The following is a 17,613-nucleotide window of genomic DNA, read 5'->3' as shown; positions in this document are numbered from 1 at the left end:
AGTAGGTAGCCCTGATTTCATCTGATCTCAGAAGCTAAGCAGGGTCAGCCCTGGTTAGTACTTGGATGGGAGATTGCCTGGGAATCAGGCTTCCTGCATTGAGCAGGGGGGTGGACTTGATGGTCTTGTAGGCCCCTTCCAACCCTATGATGCTATGATTCTATGACCTATATTCTAACTGGCTTTAGCTATTTTTTTCTTTATACTAAATCCTAAGTTGATGCGGTTTTCTCTTTTTTGTTTAAGCAGCCAGTTACCTGAAGGCAGAACCTTCTCAGACAGTAGTCATTCTGACTTCGTTTTCGGAGAAAACATAGTAGAAAGAGTTTTGGTAAGAATTACAGATTTTTGTCCCAAAAAAGCGGGGGAAAGTTCAGGAAAAGTAACTCAGCTTAAATTGTATCCATGACATCTATATAGCACCAATATATCAGGGGAACCTCTGGCTCTCCAGATGTTGCTGGACATCAACTCCCATCAGCCCTAGCCAGCATGGCTAATGGTCAGGAATACTGAGAGTTGTAATCCAAAACAGGTTGGGGAAGGCTGCATTAAAAGCTTCATCTGCTATTTCCTGCATATCAAGTTTCTCTTAAAGGCAGAAGATCAGGTTAGGCCTTTCCCCTCTAGTCACTAGGCACCCCAGTGCCCTGGTTCTCATATAGTGGCAACCCAGAATATGGGTTGAGTATGGGTTGTCATTGAATCATGGGTTGTTGTTGAATTGCAGATTGTTGTTACACTATGGTTTAACTATGGGTTGTTAAGCGTGAACAACCCAGGAAGAGAATTCATGGTTTGTTTTTGGGTGGTGAAATCTGGGTTGTTCATGGTTAAACCATAGTGCAGAGTTCACGTAACAACAACCCATGATTCAACAACAATCCATACTAAACCCATACGCAACTCATACTCTGGTTTGTTGTTGCACACGAACCAGGTCTATATATGGAAGTGCTGCACATCACATACACAGAATAGCATGTGGTTAAACATTGTTTTGTTCCTCAGTGTGAAATCCCCTAACAGTACAAAGGGAGATGTGCTAATGACTACACTCACACGCAACACCAAGCCATGATTTATGTTAACCATGGTTTGTTGTTTTAGCCATGTCTTGCAGACAAACTATGGCTTGTTTTTCCCATTTCTGGTTTGTTTCCCTCTCACCCATTTTACCAGCCTTCAGAGCAGTTTCATTTTCAGGCTGCTGTTGCAGACAGCAGCTCAAACAAGCCAAGGATAACTCACAGTCCTGAGTTCAGACATCACAACAAGGTATGGTTTAAACAACCCAGATTTGGGTTGCCAACAACAAACCATGGCATCTATTTGTGGTTTCTAGCTGTTTAACAAACCATAGTTTGTTTGCAGGGATGGGTTTGGATGCAAAAACAAGCCAGATTTCAACTAAACACAGCATGGCTTTACATTATGTGCAAACCATACCAATATGCCATAGAGGTATATGAGAGAACACTAGGAATAGCTGTCTTGTGCAAAGTGATATAGACAATGGTTTGAACAACCTTTCCCAGCTTTATAGAGAATGGTTTATGTAGCTGGGAATGGGTGTTGGGGCCAACCACTCCTCTCTTGCCTGCTTCATCACCAAGATCCTGTCTTGCATTAAGCCAGAGTTCCCCAATACATTTTAAACTGGGACTTTATGACGCTGAGCATGATAATCCAAACTGGGGCAATGACAATAAGATCTGATTTTACCACAGATATTTGTCTTCCAGTACAGTGCAAGGGCTTTCCATAATTATAGTCTTCAGTCTCCATGAAAACAGGAGTGCTCTTCATGGTCCATGCACAGATTTATATCACGTATACCATGATAAACAAAAGACACTTTAAACTTGGAGTCAAATGAAGAGTCCAGGACAAAGTTCTTCTGTGCAACCCCCATTCACGCCAATGTTTCTTGTGCACCAGAACTTCCTACTGGATTGTGCCCTTGTGCTGTACTTTAGGATGTATGAAAAAGCTGCACATTAACCTGTTCTATTAAAACCAGAGGGGGGTGGGGGTGGTGGTGGTGGTATTATTATTATTATTATTATTATTATTATTATTATTATTATATGCCTTTCAAGACTGTGGTTGGCCCATGGTGGATTACAATATAAAACATCCAATTCTGTATCACTATAACAAGTTCATAGAACCATAAATTAGTTTTAAAACCAATTAAAAATGAATAGTAACAATTGCAGCATATATTATTTAAATGCCAAAGAAAACATTTTTGATCCTCTTAAAAACAGCAACATATTAGCATCCAGGTATCACCCAGCCCTAGTTTATTGTGACATTTTTTCAAAAAAAAGTCAAATATCATCAATATCTGACATGCTTGTAGTTCTAGCTATCATTTCTTCAGCAGTAACTTTTTTCTCCAATTTTCCTAGAGGCCTGAGAAATCCCCAGAGCTGTATTCTAAAGGAGAGCCACACAACAATGAAAAAGAATCCCCATTTACCACAGGGTTTCATACCAATTCTCCTTGGACAAGTAGGTGGTGTTCCTTAGCAAATGAAATAACATAAACCTGGAAAAAGTGCAGAAAAAGGCAACTCAAATGATCAAGGGGCTGGAGCATCTCCCCTATGAGAGAACATTACAACAGCTAGGATTGTTTAGCTTGGAAAAAAAGAGGGTAATGGGAGACATGGTAGAGGTCTACAAAATTATGCATGGTGTGGAGAATGTGGAGCAGGAGACATTTTTCTCCCTCTCTCAAAATACTAGAACCTGGGGCCATCCTATAAAGCTGATCGGTGGAGGATTCAGGACAGATAAAAGGAAGGACTTCTTCGCACAGCGCATAGTTGGAATTCCCTACCACAGTGTAGTGATGGCCACCAATTTGGATGTCTTTAAAAGGGGGTTGGAGAAATTCCTGGAGGAGAAGGCTATCAATGGCTACTAGTCCTGATGGCTATGTGCTACTTCCAGTACCAGAGGCAGTGAGCCTATGTACATGAGTTGCTGGGGAATATGGGTGGGAGGGTGCTATTGCACTCATGCCCTGCTTGTGGGTTCCTGGTCGACAGCTGGTTGGCCACTGTATGCACAGAATGATGGACTAGATGGACCCTTGGTCTGATCCAGCATGGCTCTTCTTATGTTCTTATATTCTTAACCTTTCCCTGCTGCTTTTTTAATTATATTGTACGTGTTGTTATTGTGATGAGTGTTGATAATCTAAGACAAGCCTTCCCCAGCCTGGTGCTCTCCAGATGGTTTGAACTACAACTCCCAGCATTGCTGCCCATTGGCCATGTTTAGGGGTGCACGAAAGCCACTTACCTGGTCTCGCAGCTTGCTTCGCGGTGGGGGGGAGGCACTTCGCTGCTCCCCCCGAAGTTCAGGCCGGGGGGGGAGGCTTCCCGCCTCGCCCGGCCGAAATTCAGGCCGGGGAGGAGGCGCCTCACTTCGCCCGGCCGCGAAATAAAAAGTAAAAAAAAAAAAAACGCCCCTGTGATAGGCTACGTGACGATTAACATAGCCTATCACGGCTAGATCTGCAAAGTCAGCCATGATAGGCTACGTTAATCGTCACGTAGCCTATCACGGGTGACTTTGAAAGAAAAAAAGCGCGTACGCAAAAGGCGGCCCCCATAGGGAGCCGCCATTCACGTTCCTTATTTGGTCGCTGTAGTCTACGTAAATCTTTACGTAGACTACGGCGAAAATAAGGGCAACGCAAATAGCGTTGCCCTTATTTTCGCCGTAGTCTACGTAATCTTTACGTAGACTACAGCGACCAAATAAGGAATGTGAATGGCGGCTCCCTATGGGGGCTGCCATTAGCCGTACGCGCTTTCTTTTTTTTTAAAGTCACCCGTGATAGGCTACGTGACGATTTACGTAGCCTATCATGGCTGACTTTGCAAATCTAGCCGTGATAGGCTACGTTAATCATCACGTAGCCTATCATGGGGGCGTGTTTTTTTTTTTTTACTTTTATTGGAATGGCGGCAGCGGCAGCCGGTCAAAAGACCAGCTGCCGCCTCTGCCCCTGTCGAAGACCTGACGAACCGCCACCGGGACCCGCCGCCGGGAGGGACATTCGGGAAAGGTAAGTCCCGTCCCGGGGGGGTGCGGGGGGCAGGGGGGTGCGGATAATTTCTCCCCGAAACTACTTCGGGGGGCCGAACACGTTGGCACTCGGCCCCCCGAAGTTTCGGGGATAAATTCTCCCCCATCCCTAGCCATGTTGGCTGGGGCTGATGGAAGCTGAAGTCCAAGACATCTGGAGGGCAGCAGATAGGGGAAGACTGATCTAAGAGCAAAGCCCCACTCAATTAGGAAGCAGGTTAGACTATTTTGTCTATCTAGTCCAGTGTTGTCTACTCCTATTGGAAGTGGTTCTCTGGGGTCTTTCACATCACCTATTTCCTGAGCCTTCTTTTTAAACATAACAATATAGGAAGCTACCTCAGACCATTGGCTCATCTAGTCCAGTATTGTTGACACTGACTGGCAGCAGCTCTCCCAGGTTTAAGGCAGGATTTTTTCCAGCACCACCTGGAGATGCCTGGGATTGAACCTGAGACTTTCTGCATGCAAAGCAGGTGCTCTGCCACTGAGCCATAGCCCCTCCCCTCAGATGCTAGTGACTGGAATCTTCTGTATGCAAAACATGTGCTCCTTCATGTAGGGATGTTGGGGAAATCCGCAACAGAATCAGATGAGTTTGGATTTCTATGAATTCAACTCGCAGATTCTGCTGCGGACTGGCTTTTCTCAAGTCGCATAGGCTAAAGCATGAAAATGCACATTTGGGGTGGATAAGAAGCATAAGAAGGAAAAGAAGAAGGAAAAAAAGAGTAAATCTAAGAAAAGAAAACATCACAAAAAAGGGAAGAAAAAGAGGAAAAAGGAGAAAGATTCTTCATCTTCTGATAGCTCAGACTCTTCTAGCAATGACTGAGAAGCAAGGCTAAGTTGATGTAGATCCATCCTGATTAGGTTTATAATGATGCCCAGTTAAAATACATATTTTTATTGGAAAAAATTCTTGTTATTTATAAATATGTCTCTGGGCGGCAGGCGCTGGTGGAGCGCTAGGGGCAGGCCATGCCAGGTAAGGGGAACAAGGGAGAGATGTGTAGTATCTGTCCCCTGCTCCGGGCCTGTCCAGAGCCAAATGATGGCTGGGGGAGGCGTGACCCCATCTTCTGGCCTTCGTTTGCTGCTCTGCAATGCCAGGTCTGTTACCCAGAAAACCTCCCTCATCCATGACATGATCCTGGATGAGGGTGCAGACCTGGCATGTATTACGGAGACCTGGCTGGCCGAGGCTGCTGCTCCAACCCTTGCAGCCATGTGTCCAGCTGGATTTTCGTATGCACAGCAGCCGAGGGCTGGGGATCGGGGAGGGGGAGTGGCTGTTATCTACCGAGAGTCCTTGGTCTTCACCAGACCCCCTCTCCGGGAGACCAAGGTTGCTGAGTGCATGTACTGGAGGTTGGGCCCGAAGGGCAGTCTGGGGATTCTGCTCGTGTACCGTCCACCCCGCTGCACGACTGACTCCCTGGCCAAGGTGCTTGAGGTGGTCTCTGATGTGCGTGTACAGTCCCCTAACTTACTGGTGTTGGAGGACTTCAATGTACATTCGGAGGCCATCCTCACAGGGGCACCTCGGGACTTCATGGAGACCATGGCCTCCTGGGAGCTGCACCATATTCTAACTGGGCCCACCCATGTAGCCGGTCATGCACTAGACCTTGTGTTTGTTTCTGGAGAAGCGGGGAGTGATCTGGAAGTCGGGGGTATATCCACCACCCCCTTGTCATGGTCAGATCACTATCTGGTGATATTGGACTTCTCGGTTCCACAACCCCTCCGCAGGGGTGGAGGACCCATTAAAATGGTCCGCCCCAGGCATCTTATGGATCCAAATGGATTCCTGAACATGCTTGGGGATTCTCTGGGGCATGCCAACGGCCACTCGGTCGAGACCCTGGTGGGTGGCTGGAATGCCGCAATCACTGGGGCATTAGATCGGGTGGCTCCGAAACGCCCTCTCCCCCTGAACAGGGCTCGGACTGCACCATGGTTCAATCCGCGGTTACGAACTCTGAAACAGGAGGTGAGACGGCTAGAGCGCCGGTGGCGGAAGTCTCGCTCCAAAGACGATCAGACACAGGCTAGAGCTGTATCTTCAGCCTATCACGTGGCGGTGAAGGCAGCAAAAAAGGAATATTATGCTGCCTCCATTGCGTCTGCAGAGTGCTGCCCCAGGAGGCTGTTCCAAGTGGTCCGGAGCCTGGTTGGTCCTGTGGCTCCGGAACCACTGGAGCATTCTAAGGCCTCCTGTGAGGCTTTGGCAAGGCACTTTGCAGATAAAATTGATCAGATTAGGTGTGTTACTCTGCACACTGTAGATACAGTTAGTGAGCAAGAGGCGGCCTGTGGCAAACCGGTTTTGGGGGATCGGTTCCAGCTTCTTCCTCCTGATGAAGTGGATAAGGTGCTTTCATCTGTAAGGCCGACCACCTGCTTACTTGATCCTTGCCCATCTTGGCTCATTATGAGCTGCAGAGAGAGACTGGGTGAGGGGATCAGGGCGGTGGTGAACACCTCCCTTGAGGAGGGAGTGATGCCATCAGCCCTCAAGGAGGCAGTGATAAGACCGCTCTTAAAGAAGCCCTCCTTGGATCCTCAAGTTCTGAATAACTTTCGCCCAGTCTCAAATCTGCCATTTTTGGGCAAGGTGATTGAGCGGGTGGTGGTGGTGCAGTTGAAGGCACACTTGGAAGAAACTGATTATCTAGACCCATTTCAGTCGGGCTTCAGGCCTGGGCATGGGACAGAAACGGCTTTGGTCGCCTTGGTGGATGATATGAGGAGGGCTCTGGATAGGGGTGAATGCTCCTTCCTTGTTCTCCTCGACCTCTCAGCGGCTTTTGATACCGTTGACCACGGTATCCTCCTGGACCGCCTGGAGGGGTTGGGCATTGGAGACACTGTATTGCGGTGGTTCCGGTCCTTCCTCTCCGGCAGGTACCAGAGGGTAGCACTGGGAGAGGAGGTTTCGGACCTGTGGCCACTTACTTGTGGGGTGCCACAGGGTTCTATCCTCTCCCCGATGCTATTTAACATCTATGTGAAGCCACTGGGGGCTATCATCAGGAGGTTTGGGGTGCAGTGTCATCAATATGCGGATGACACGCAGCTCTACCTCTCATTCAAATCTTCACCAAGGTTGGCCGTAGAATCCCTGTCCAAATGTCTGGAGACAGTGAGTGGCTGGATGGGGAGGAATAAGCTGAAGCTGAACCCTGACAAGACCGAGGTACTTTTGGTGGGAGACAAGAGGAGGCTGGGGGATGTTGACCTGGTGTTGAATGGGGTACGGCTACCCTTGAAAGACCAGGTCTGCAGCCTGGGGGTCATTTTGGACTCCCAGCTGTCCATGGAGGCTCAGGTGTCAGCTGTGAGCCGGACAGCGCTGTATCAACTCCATCTGATACGGTGGCTGCGCCCCTTCCTTCCCGACCATCTGCTCCCATCGGTAGTACATGCCCTGGTCTCCTCTCGTTTAGACTACTGTAATGCGCTCTACGTGGGGTTACCCTTGAAGACGGTTCGGAAGCTGCAGCTGGTACAGAACGCGGCGGCTCGCCTGATTAAAGGCAGCCGCCGGCGAGATCACATCACTCCAGTGCTGAAGGAGTTGCACTGGTTACCAGTTGTTTTCCGGGCCAAATTCAAGGTGTTGGTTTTGACCTTTAAAACCCTATATGGTTCCAGCCCAGCCTATCTTAAGGAGCGCCTCCAGCAACACCAGACAGGCCGCTTAACAAGATCAGCCTCAGATGGCCTTCTCTCTGTCCCATCAGCCAGGACAGCTAGACTGGTGGGGACAAGGGAGAGGGCCTTTTCTGTAGTGACTCTGTGGAACTCCCTCCCTAGGGAACTCCGTCATGCCCCCTCTTTAATGAGCTTCCGTCGTGCATTAAAAACGTGGTTGTTCAGGCAGGCATTTGGGGTGGGTTAGAGTATTTAAAAAAAAAATATGGTAAAATTTTATTGTTTAAAATTGTTTTATGGTGGGTTGTACATCGCCCAGAGTGGCTGGGTGACCAGTCAGATGGGCGATTAATAAATTTAATAAATAAATAAATAAATAAATTCAGGAAAATGGAAAAAATCTGATTCCACCAATGAGCAGACGATGGACCAAAAGGCACTTGACAATCCACAAAACGCAAACGGAATGGATTTTACAAAATCTGTACATCCATACTATCATGACCCCTCTTCCTTAGTCAGTGGGACCTGAACCTGGGACCCAAGGGATGTCAGGTGTGGATTTAGCCTGTGCATCACCACCTGTGTCTAATTTCAAAGGCACCAAAAAGCCAGCAGGTTTAATTCCAGTTGCCATGTGAATGTGTGGAACTGCCTTATACTGACTCAGACCATTGAACCGCTCAGCCCAGTACTTACATTGTTTCAGATGAACATTAGCAGAAACTTCTTAATGGTGAGAGCAGTTCAACAATGGAACCAGTTACCAGTGGGTGGACTCTCCCTTGCTGGAGGTCTTCAAGCAGAGGCTGAACAGCCATCTGTTGAAGATAAATTTATTTATTTATTTATTTATTTATTTCATTTCAGTACAGCCCAATAGCCAAAGCTCTCTGGGCGGTTCACAAAAATTAAAACCAAACGGCACACAATAAAACCATTTAAAACATATAGAATATTAAAACCACAATATAACAATTCGTTGTTGTTATTCAGTCGTTAAGTCGTGTCCGACTCTTCGTGACCCCATGGACCATAGCACGCCAGGCCTTCCTGTCCTCCGCTCTTTCCCGCAGTGTGCTCAAGTCCATATTCATTGCATCAGTGATGCTATCCAGCCATGTCATCTCTGCTCCTTTTGCCTTCAATCTTTCCCAGCATCAGGGTCTTTTCCAGGGAGCTTTCTCTTGGCATTAGGTGGCCAAAATATTTGAGCTTCAGCTTCAGTCTCTGTCCTTCCAATGAGCACTCAGGGACAGGGTTGATTTCCTTTAGGATTGACTGACTGGACCTCCTTGCAGTCCAGGGGACTCGTAAGAGGCTTCTCCAGCACCACAGTTCGAAGGCATCAATTCTTCGGCGCTCAGCCTTCCTTATAGTCCAGCTCTCACAGCCATACATTGCTACTGGGAAAACCATAGCTTTGATTATACGAATCTTTGTTGGCAAGGTGATGTCTCTGCTTCTTACTATGCTGTCTAGGTTTGCCATAGCTTTCCTTCCAAGGAGCAAGCATCTTTTAATTTCATGGCTACAGTCACCGTCTGTGGTGATCTTGGAGCCCAAGAAAGTAAAATCTGTCACTGCTTCCATTTCTTCCCCTTCTATATGCCAGGAAGTGATGGGGCCACATGCCATGATCTTCGTTTTTTTAATGTTGAGTTTCAAACCAGCTTTTGCACTTTCCACTTTCACCCTCAACAAGAGGCTCTTTAGATCTTCTTCGCTTTCTGCCATTAGGGTGGTATCGTCTGCGTATCTGAGGTTGTTGATCATTCTCCCAGCAATTTTAATTCCGACCTGTGATTCATCCAACCCAGCGTTTCTCATGATGTACTCTGCATATAAGTTAAATAAGCAGGGTGACAACATACAGCCTTCTCATACTCCTTTCCCAATTTTGAACCAATCGGTTGTTCCATGTCCAGTTCTTACTGTTGCTTCTTGACCCTCGTACAGGTTTCTCAGGAGACAGGTAAGGTGGTCTGGTACTCCCATCTCTTTAAGAATTTGCCACAGTTTGTTGTGATCGACACAATCAAAGGCTTTAGCATAGTCAATGAAGCAGAAATAGACGTTTTTCTGGAATTCTCTTGCTTTCTCCATGATCCAGCGAATGTTGGCGATTTGATCTCTAGTTCTCTGCCTCTTCAAAACCCTGCTTGTACTTCCAGTAGTTCTCGGTTCACATACTGCTGAAGCCTAGCTTGTAGGATTTTGAGCATAACTGACTTTTTCCAGTCTTCTGGCCACTGTTGAGTGTTCCAAATTTGTTGGCATATTGAGTGCAGCACTTTAACAGCATCATCTTTTAGGATTTTAAATAGCTCAGCTGGAATACTGTCATCTCTGCTAGCTTTGTTGTTAGTAATGCTTCCTAAGGCTCACTTGACTTCACTCTCTAGGATGTCCAGCTCAAGTTCAGTGACCACACTATCATGGCTATCAGGGACATTCAGATCTTTCCTGTATAGTTCTTCTGTGTATTCTTTCCACCTCTTCTTAATCTCATCTGCTTCTGTTAGCTCCCTGCCTTCTTTGTCCTTTATCATGCCCATCTTTGCACAAAAGGTTCCCTTGAGAGCTCTGATTTTCTTGAAAAGATCTCTAGTCTTTCCCGTTCTGTTGTTTTCCTCGATTTCTTTGCATTGTTCATTTAAGCAGGCCTTCTTGTCTCTCCTTGCTGTTCTCTGGAAATCTGCATTCAGTTGGATATATCTTCCCCTTTCTCCCTTGCTTTTCGCTTCCCTTCTTTCCCCAGCTACTTGTAAAGCCTCATCAGACAGCCACTTTGCTTTCTTGCATTTCTTTTTCTTTGGGATGGAGTTAGTTGCTGCCTCCTGAACAATGTTACGGACCTCTGTCCATAGTTCCTCAGGCACTCTGTCTATCAGGTCTAATCCCTTAAATCTATTTGTCACCTCCACTGTATATTCATCAGGGATATGATTTAGGTCATGTTGTTGTTGTTCAGTCGTTCAGTCGTGTCCGACCCTCCATGACCCCATGGACCACAGCACGCCAGGCCCCCCTGTCCTGTGCTCTCTCCCGGAGCGTGCTCAATTTCATATTCATTGCATCGGTGATGCTATCTAGCCATCTCATCCTCTACCATCCCCTTCTCCTTTTGCCTTCAGTCTTTCCCAGCATCTGGGTCTTTTCCAGAGAGTTTTCTCTTCGCATTAGGTGGTCAAAATATTTGAGCTTCAGCTTCAGTATCTGTCCTTCCAATGAGCACTCAGGGTTGATTTCCTTTAGGATGGACTGCTTTGACCTCCTTGCAGTCCAGGGGACTCGTAAGAGTCTTCTCCAGCACCACAGTTCGAAAGCATCAATTCTTCGGCGCTCAGCCTTCCTTATTGTCCAGCTCTCACAGCTATACATTACTACTGGGAAAACCATAGGTGATTTTACAGACCTTTGTCGGCAAGGTGATGTCTCTGCTTCTTACTATGCTGTCTAGGTTTGCCATAGCTTTCCTCCCAAGGAGCAAGTGTCTTTTAATTTCATGGCTACAGTCACCGTCTGCGGTGATCTTGGAGCCCAAGAAAGTGAAATCTGTCACTGCTTCCATTTCTTCCCCTTCCATATGCCAGGAAGTGATGGGGCCAGATGCCATGATCTCAATTTTTTTAATGTTGAGTTTCAAACCAGCTTTTGCACTCTCCTCTTTCACCCTCAACAAGAGGCTCTTTAGATCCTCTTCGCTTTCTGCCATTAGGGTGATATCGTCTGCATATCGGAGGTTGTTGATAATTCTCCCAGCAATCTTAATTCCGACGTGTGATTCATCCAGCCCGGCGTTTCTCATGATGTACTCTGCATATAAGTTAAATAAGCAGGGTGACAATATACAGGCTTGTCATACTCCTTTCCCAATTTTGACCCACTCGGTTGTTCCATGTCTGGTTCTGACTGTTGCTTCTTGACCCTCGTACAGGTTTCTCAGGAGACAGGTAAGGTGGTCTGGTACTCCCATCACTTTCAGAATTTGCCACAGTTTGTTGTGATCCACACAATCAAAGGCTTTAGTGTAGTCAATGAAGCAGAAATAGATGTTTTTCTGGAATTCTCTTGCTTTCTCCATGATGCAGCGAAAGTTGGCGATTTGATCTCTAGTTCGTCTGCCTCTTCGAAACCCTGCTTGTACTTCCAGTAGTTCTCGGTTCGCATACTGCTGAAGCCTAGCTTGTAGGATTTTGAGCATCACCTTGCTGGCATGTGAAATGAGTGCAATTGTGCGGTAGTTTGAGCAGTCTTTGGCGTTGCCCTTCTTTGGAATTGGAATGTAAACTGACCTTTTCCAGTCTTGTGGCCATTGTTGAGTGTTCCAAATTTGTTGGCATATTGAATGCAAGACTTTAACAGCATCATCTTTTAGGATTTTAAATAGCTCAGCTGGAATACTGTCATCTCCGCTAGCTTTGTTGTTAGTAATGCTTCCTAAGGCCCACTTGACTTCACTCTCGAGGATGTCCGGCTCAAGTTCAGTGACCGCACTATCATGGCTATCACGGACATTAAGATCTTTCCTGTATAGTTCTTCTGTGTATTCTTTCCACCTCTTCTTAATCTCATCTGCTTCTGTTAGGTCCCTGCCTTCTTTGTCCTTTATCATGCCCGTCTTTGCACAAAACGTTCCCTTGAGATCTCTGATTTTCTTGAAGAGATCTCTAGTCTTTCCCGTTCTGTTGTTTTCCTCCATTTCTTTGCATTGTTCATTTAAGAAGGCCTTCTTGTCTCTCCTTGCTATTCTCTGGAACTCTGCATTCAGTTGGATATATCTTCCCCTTTCTCCCTTGCTTTTCACTTCCCTTCTTTCCTCAGCTACTTGTAAAGCCTCATCAGACAGCCACTTGGCTTTCTTGCATTTCTTTTTCTTTGGGATGGATTGAGTTGCTGCCTCCTGAACAATGTTACGGACCTCTGTCCATAGTTCCTCAGGCACTCTGTCTATCAGGTCTAATCCCTTAAATCTATTCCTCACCTCCACTGTATATTCATAAGGGATATGATTTAGGTCATACCTGAATGGTTTAGTGGTTTTCCCTACGTTCTTCAATTTAAGCCGAAATTTTGCAATAAGAAGCTCATGATCTGAGCCACAGTCAGCTCCATGTCTTGTTTTTACTGACTGTACAGAGCTTCTCCATCTTTGGCTGCAAAGGACATAATCAATCTGATTTCGATATTGACCATCTGGTGATGTCCATGTGTAGAGTCGTCTCTTGTGCTGTTGGAGATTTAGGTCATACCTGAATGGTTTAGTGGTTTTCCCTACATTCTTCAATTTAAGCCGAAATTTTGCAAGAAACAGCTCATGATCTGAGCCACAGTCAGCTCCAGGTCTTGTTTTCACTGACAGTATAGAGCTTCTCCATCTTTGGCTGCAAAGGACATAATCAATCTGATTTCGATATTGACCATCTGGTGATGTCCATGTGTAGATTCGCCTCAGGTGCTGTTGGAAAAGCGTTTTTGCTATGATCAGCGTGTTCTCTTGGCAAAACTTTATTAGCCGTTGTCCTGCTTCATTTTGTACACCAAGGCCATGCTTGCCTGTTATCCTGGTGATTTCTTGACTTCCTAATTTAGCATTCCAATCCCCTATGATGAAGAGGACATTTTTTTTGGTGTTACTTCTAGAAGGTGTTGTAGGTCTTCATAGAACTGATCAACCTCAGCTTCTTCAGCCTCAGTGGTTGGGGCATAGACTTGAATTACTGTGATGTTGAATGGTTTGCCTTGGATTCGTACTGAGATCATTCTGTCATTTTTGAGATTGTACCCCAGTACTGCTTTTCCCACCCTTTTATTGACTATGAGTGCTACTCCATTTTTTCTAAGGGATTCTTGCCCACAGTAGTAGATATGATGGTCACCTGAATTAAATTCGCCCATGCTTGTCCATTTTAGTTCGCTGATTCCCAAGATGTTGATGTTCAGTCTTGCCATCTCATGTTTGACCACCTCCAGCTTACCTTGATTCATTGATCTTACATTCCAGGTTCCTAAACAATATTGTTCTTTACAGCATCGGACTTCCTTTTCACCACTAGACACATCCACAACTGAGTGTCCTTTCGGCTTTGGCCCAGCCGCTTCACTCTTTCTGGCGCTACTTGGAAATTCCCTCTGCTCTTCCCCAGTAGTATATTGGACACCTTCCTACCTGAGGGGCTCATCTTCCGGCATCATATGTTTTAGCCTTGTGATATGTTCCATGGGGTTTTCTTGGCAAGAATACTGGAGTGGGTTGCCATTTCCTTCTCCAGTAGACGACATTTTGTCAGAACTCTCCACCATGACCTGTCCGTATTGGGTTGCCCTGCACAGCATAGCTTATGGCTTCACTGAGTTACGCAAGCCCCTTCGACACAACAAGGCAGTGATCCATGAAGGGGCAATATAACAATACAACCACAATAAAACCTAGCAGCAGTGCAGGAATTTAAAATACAGATTTAAAACAGCAAAGCTAAAAGTCTAGAAAGCTAAAATGCTAAAATGCCTGGGAAAATAAAAAGGCGCCAAAGGAATACAGTGTAGGTGCCAGGCAAACCTCACTAGGGAGCTCATTCCAAATCTGGGGTGCCACAGCAGAGAAAGCCCACCTCCTAGTAACCACCCGCCTCACTTCCTTTGGCAAGGGCTCACGGGGAAGGGCTGCTGATGATGATCTGAAGGTCTGGGCAGGCACATATGGGAGGAGGCAATCCTTCAGATAACCTGGCCCAAGCCATTAAGGGCGTTGAATGTTAATACCAGCACTTTGAATCGGGCCTGGAAATGGACTGGCAGCCAGCGCAGCTGAAAAAGTACTGGTGTAATATGAGCTCACTGGCCAGTCCCTGTCAACAATCTGCTGCCCTATTTTGGACCAGCTGAAGTTTCCGGATCGTTTTCAAGGCAGCCCCATGTATAACGCATTGCAGTAATCCAGACGAGAAGTTATCAGAGCATGGATAACTGTAGCTAGGCTATCTCTGTCCAGATAAGGGCGTAGTTGCTATACCAGCCTCATCTGATAAAAAGTGCCCCGTGCCATTGAGTTCACCTGTGCCTCAAGTGACAGTTCTGGATCCAAGAGCACCCCCAAACTATGAACCTGATCCTTTAGGGGGAGTGCAACCCCCTCCAGAACAGGTTGAATATCACCTAGCCGGGCAGACGAACCACCCACTAACAGTACCTCCGTCTTGTCTGGATTGAGTTTTAGTTTATTGGCCTTCATCCAGTCCATTATTCTGCCCAGGCACTGATTCAGAACAGCCACTGCCTCACCTGGGTTTGATGAGAAAGAGAGGCAGAGCTGGGTGTCATCCGCATATTGATGGCACCTCAGCCCGCACCTCTGGATAATCTCCCCCAGCGGCTTCATGTAGATGTTAAACAGCATAGGGGATAAAATAGAGCCTTGTGGAACCCCATGGCATAATTGCCATGGGACAGAACAAAAATCCCCCAGCACCACCTTCTGGAATCGGCCATCCAAGCAGGAGCAGAACCACTGCAGTGCAGTGCCTCCTACTCCCAACCCAGACAACCTATCCAGAAGGATACCATGGTCGATGGTATCGAAAGCCGCTGAGAGGTCCAGGAGAATCAACAGGGTCGCACTCCCCCTGTCCCTCTCCTGGCAGAGGTCATCCCACAGGGCGACCAAGGCAGTTTCCATTCCAAAACCAGGCCTGAAGCCCGATTGAAATGAATCTAGATAATCCATTTCATTCAACAGTGCCTGGAGCTGTCCTACAACCACCTGCTCAAGCACCTTGCCCAGGAAGGGGATGTTGGCCACTGGCCTATAATTGTTAACATCCTCTGGGTCCAGGTTAGGCTTTTTCAGGAGTGGTCTAATTACCACCTCTTTTAAAGCAGCAGGCACGACTCCCTCTCTCAAGGAGGAATTTACAACCTCCTAGACCCAGCCAGACATCCCCTCCTTGTTTGATGTAATAAGCCATGAAGGGCAAGGGTCAAGCACACAAGTGGTCGATCAGACTTGGCCAATTAGCTCTGGATTACCTGTGTCAAGCAGGTGGATGGTACTAATGCTGTGCCAAAAATTTCTCCCACATTTTTTTCAACCATTCTCATTCAATTTGATAGAAAAGAAATGGCTTTTGAAAAGAAATTCAAAGGAGGAGAGATTGTGGAGAAATTCTCATGGGTTGGGTGTGGGGTTCTTGTGCTTACCTTACTTAGGAGGTGGCTGAGGAGTGTGCACGAGTGTCCTGTCTGTCATCGTACAGTAATCTCCATGGCAGCCTGTAGCCTCCTCAGCTTCCTGCACATGAAAGCCATCATGAGGAAGACATCATGAGGCAATTCCTCCCATGGGGCTTTTTCAGTTCAGGACGTGCAGGTCGAGGTTGCAGAATAATGGAAAGAGAGAGAAAACACAGACGGCACCCTCAGCCACCTTGCAGTGATTAGGCATGCTCAAAAATACCACCAAAAGAATTTCAAAATTCTCCCTCAGAAAAGTGGAAGCCCTAAAACAGCTGATGCTGTTGCCACCTACAGGAGCAGTGCAATAAACAAAAAACCCTTAGGGAAAAAGGAAGAACCTGTGCTGCAACCCTTGCCAATTGTGAGCCCTATCTGTGAGAAACTGTTGGAGAATTTCTCCTCCCCTAGGAGAAGTTTGGTGAAATTGTCCCCCCAATTTCTCTGCCCACAAATAGGCTGGAGAATGTTGAGAGGCCATTTGTGCACAAGTCTAGATGGTGCTAGGTCTCCTAGTCTACAAGGCACAGCTCTAGATGGTGCTAGGTCTCGTACAAGGTCCCCTACAAGCTCTGTGGTTCTATGAGTGATAGCAGCTTTCCAAGGCCTTTGGCAGAGACAGTGGAGGCTGGTGGCTCTAATTTCAGTGGGGCAGTGCATCCATTCTGGGTTTTAGTCAGAACCAGCCAGAACTCTAAAGGAGCTATCCAGGGTGTCCTATCCCCCAAATAGGCTCAGCAGCTTGGGTATCTCCTTTAGGGATCTGGTTGGTTCTGACTGAAACCCAGAATGAATTCACAGCCCCACCGAAATTGGAGCCACCAGCCTCCACTGGGCAGAGGTCTTTCCCAGCCCTGTTACCTCTCAGAACCTTTCTTTTGGAGATGCCAGGGATATAACTTGGAACCTTATTCATGCACAGCATTGTGTCTGTGGAGGCTGATGGCTCTGATCTCGGTGGGGCTGTGAATCCATTCTGGGTTTTACTCAGAACTGGACAGAACTCTAAAGGAGATACCCAAGGTGCTGAACCCTATCCCCTAAATAGGTTCAGCACTTGGATAGCTGCTTTAGAGTTCTGGCTGGTTCTGACTGAAACCCAGAATAGATCCACAGCCCCACCGAAATCAGAGCCACCAGTCTCCACTGCATTGTGGTCTACCACTGAACAAACCAGAAAACATAGATGAGGCTAACAATATCCCAATGAAAGCTAGTTAATTTTGAACCAAAGGCAGTCTGAAGAGAAAGGCATAACACCCAATGCATTTTTAATGTTGCAAGTCCTTCATAAGAACATAAGAGCCAATGTGGCGTAGTGGCTAGAGTGTTGGACTGGGAGCCCAGAGATCCGGGTTCTAGTCCCCACTCAGCCATGGAAGTCACTGGGTGACTTTGGGCCAGTCACAGACTCTCAGCCCAACCTACCTCACAGGGTTGTTGTTGCGAGGATAAAAGGGAGAGGAGGAGGATCATGTAAGCCGCCTTGGGTTCCTTGCAAGAGGAAAAAAGGCGGGATATAAATGCAATAAATAAAATAAATAGAACAAAAGAAATGGATACGTCCAAGAGTCCATCTCATCCAGCATTCTGTTCACACAGTGGCCATCC

General features: G+C 46.7%; 1 protein-coding gene across 2 annotated transcripts in view; it reads left to right on the top strand.

Moving 5' to 3' along the window:
- Positions 1-17,613, top strand: part of RANBP3L (RAN binding protein 3 like) — a 67,268-nt gene that overhangs the window by 24,025 nt on the left and 25,630 nt on the right. Inside the window, exons 10-11 of one of the 2 annotated variants that reach the window (XM_084832051.1) lie at positions 247-331; positions 2,418-2,520. In XM_084832051.1, the coding sequence (XP_084688177.1) occupies positions 247-331; positions 2,418-2,520 (188 nt within the window). The remainder of the gene's footprint in view (positions 1-246; positions 332-2,417; positions 2,521-17,613) is intronic. The other variant, XM_084832050.1, reaches the window with a different exon arrangement.

This window comes from Heloderma suspectum, chromosome 2, assembly GCF_057233095.1.
Source record: "Heloderma suspectum isolate Gila_16-S chromosome 2, 16-S_ref, whole genome shotgun sequence".
NCBI classification, from domain to species: domain Eukaryota; kingdom Metazoa; phylum Chordata; class Lepidosauria; order Squamata; family Helodermatidae; genus Heloderma; species Heloderma suspectum.
The sequence above is the reverse complement of the archived record's forward strand: the minus strand, read 5'-3'. Positions and strand labels throughout refer to the sequence as shown.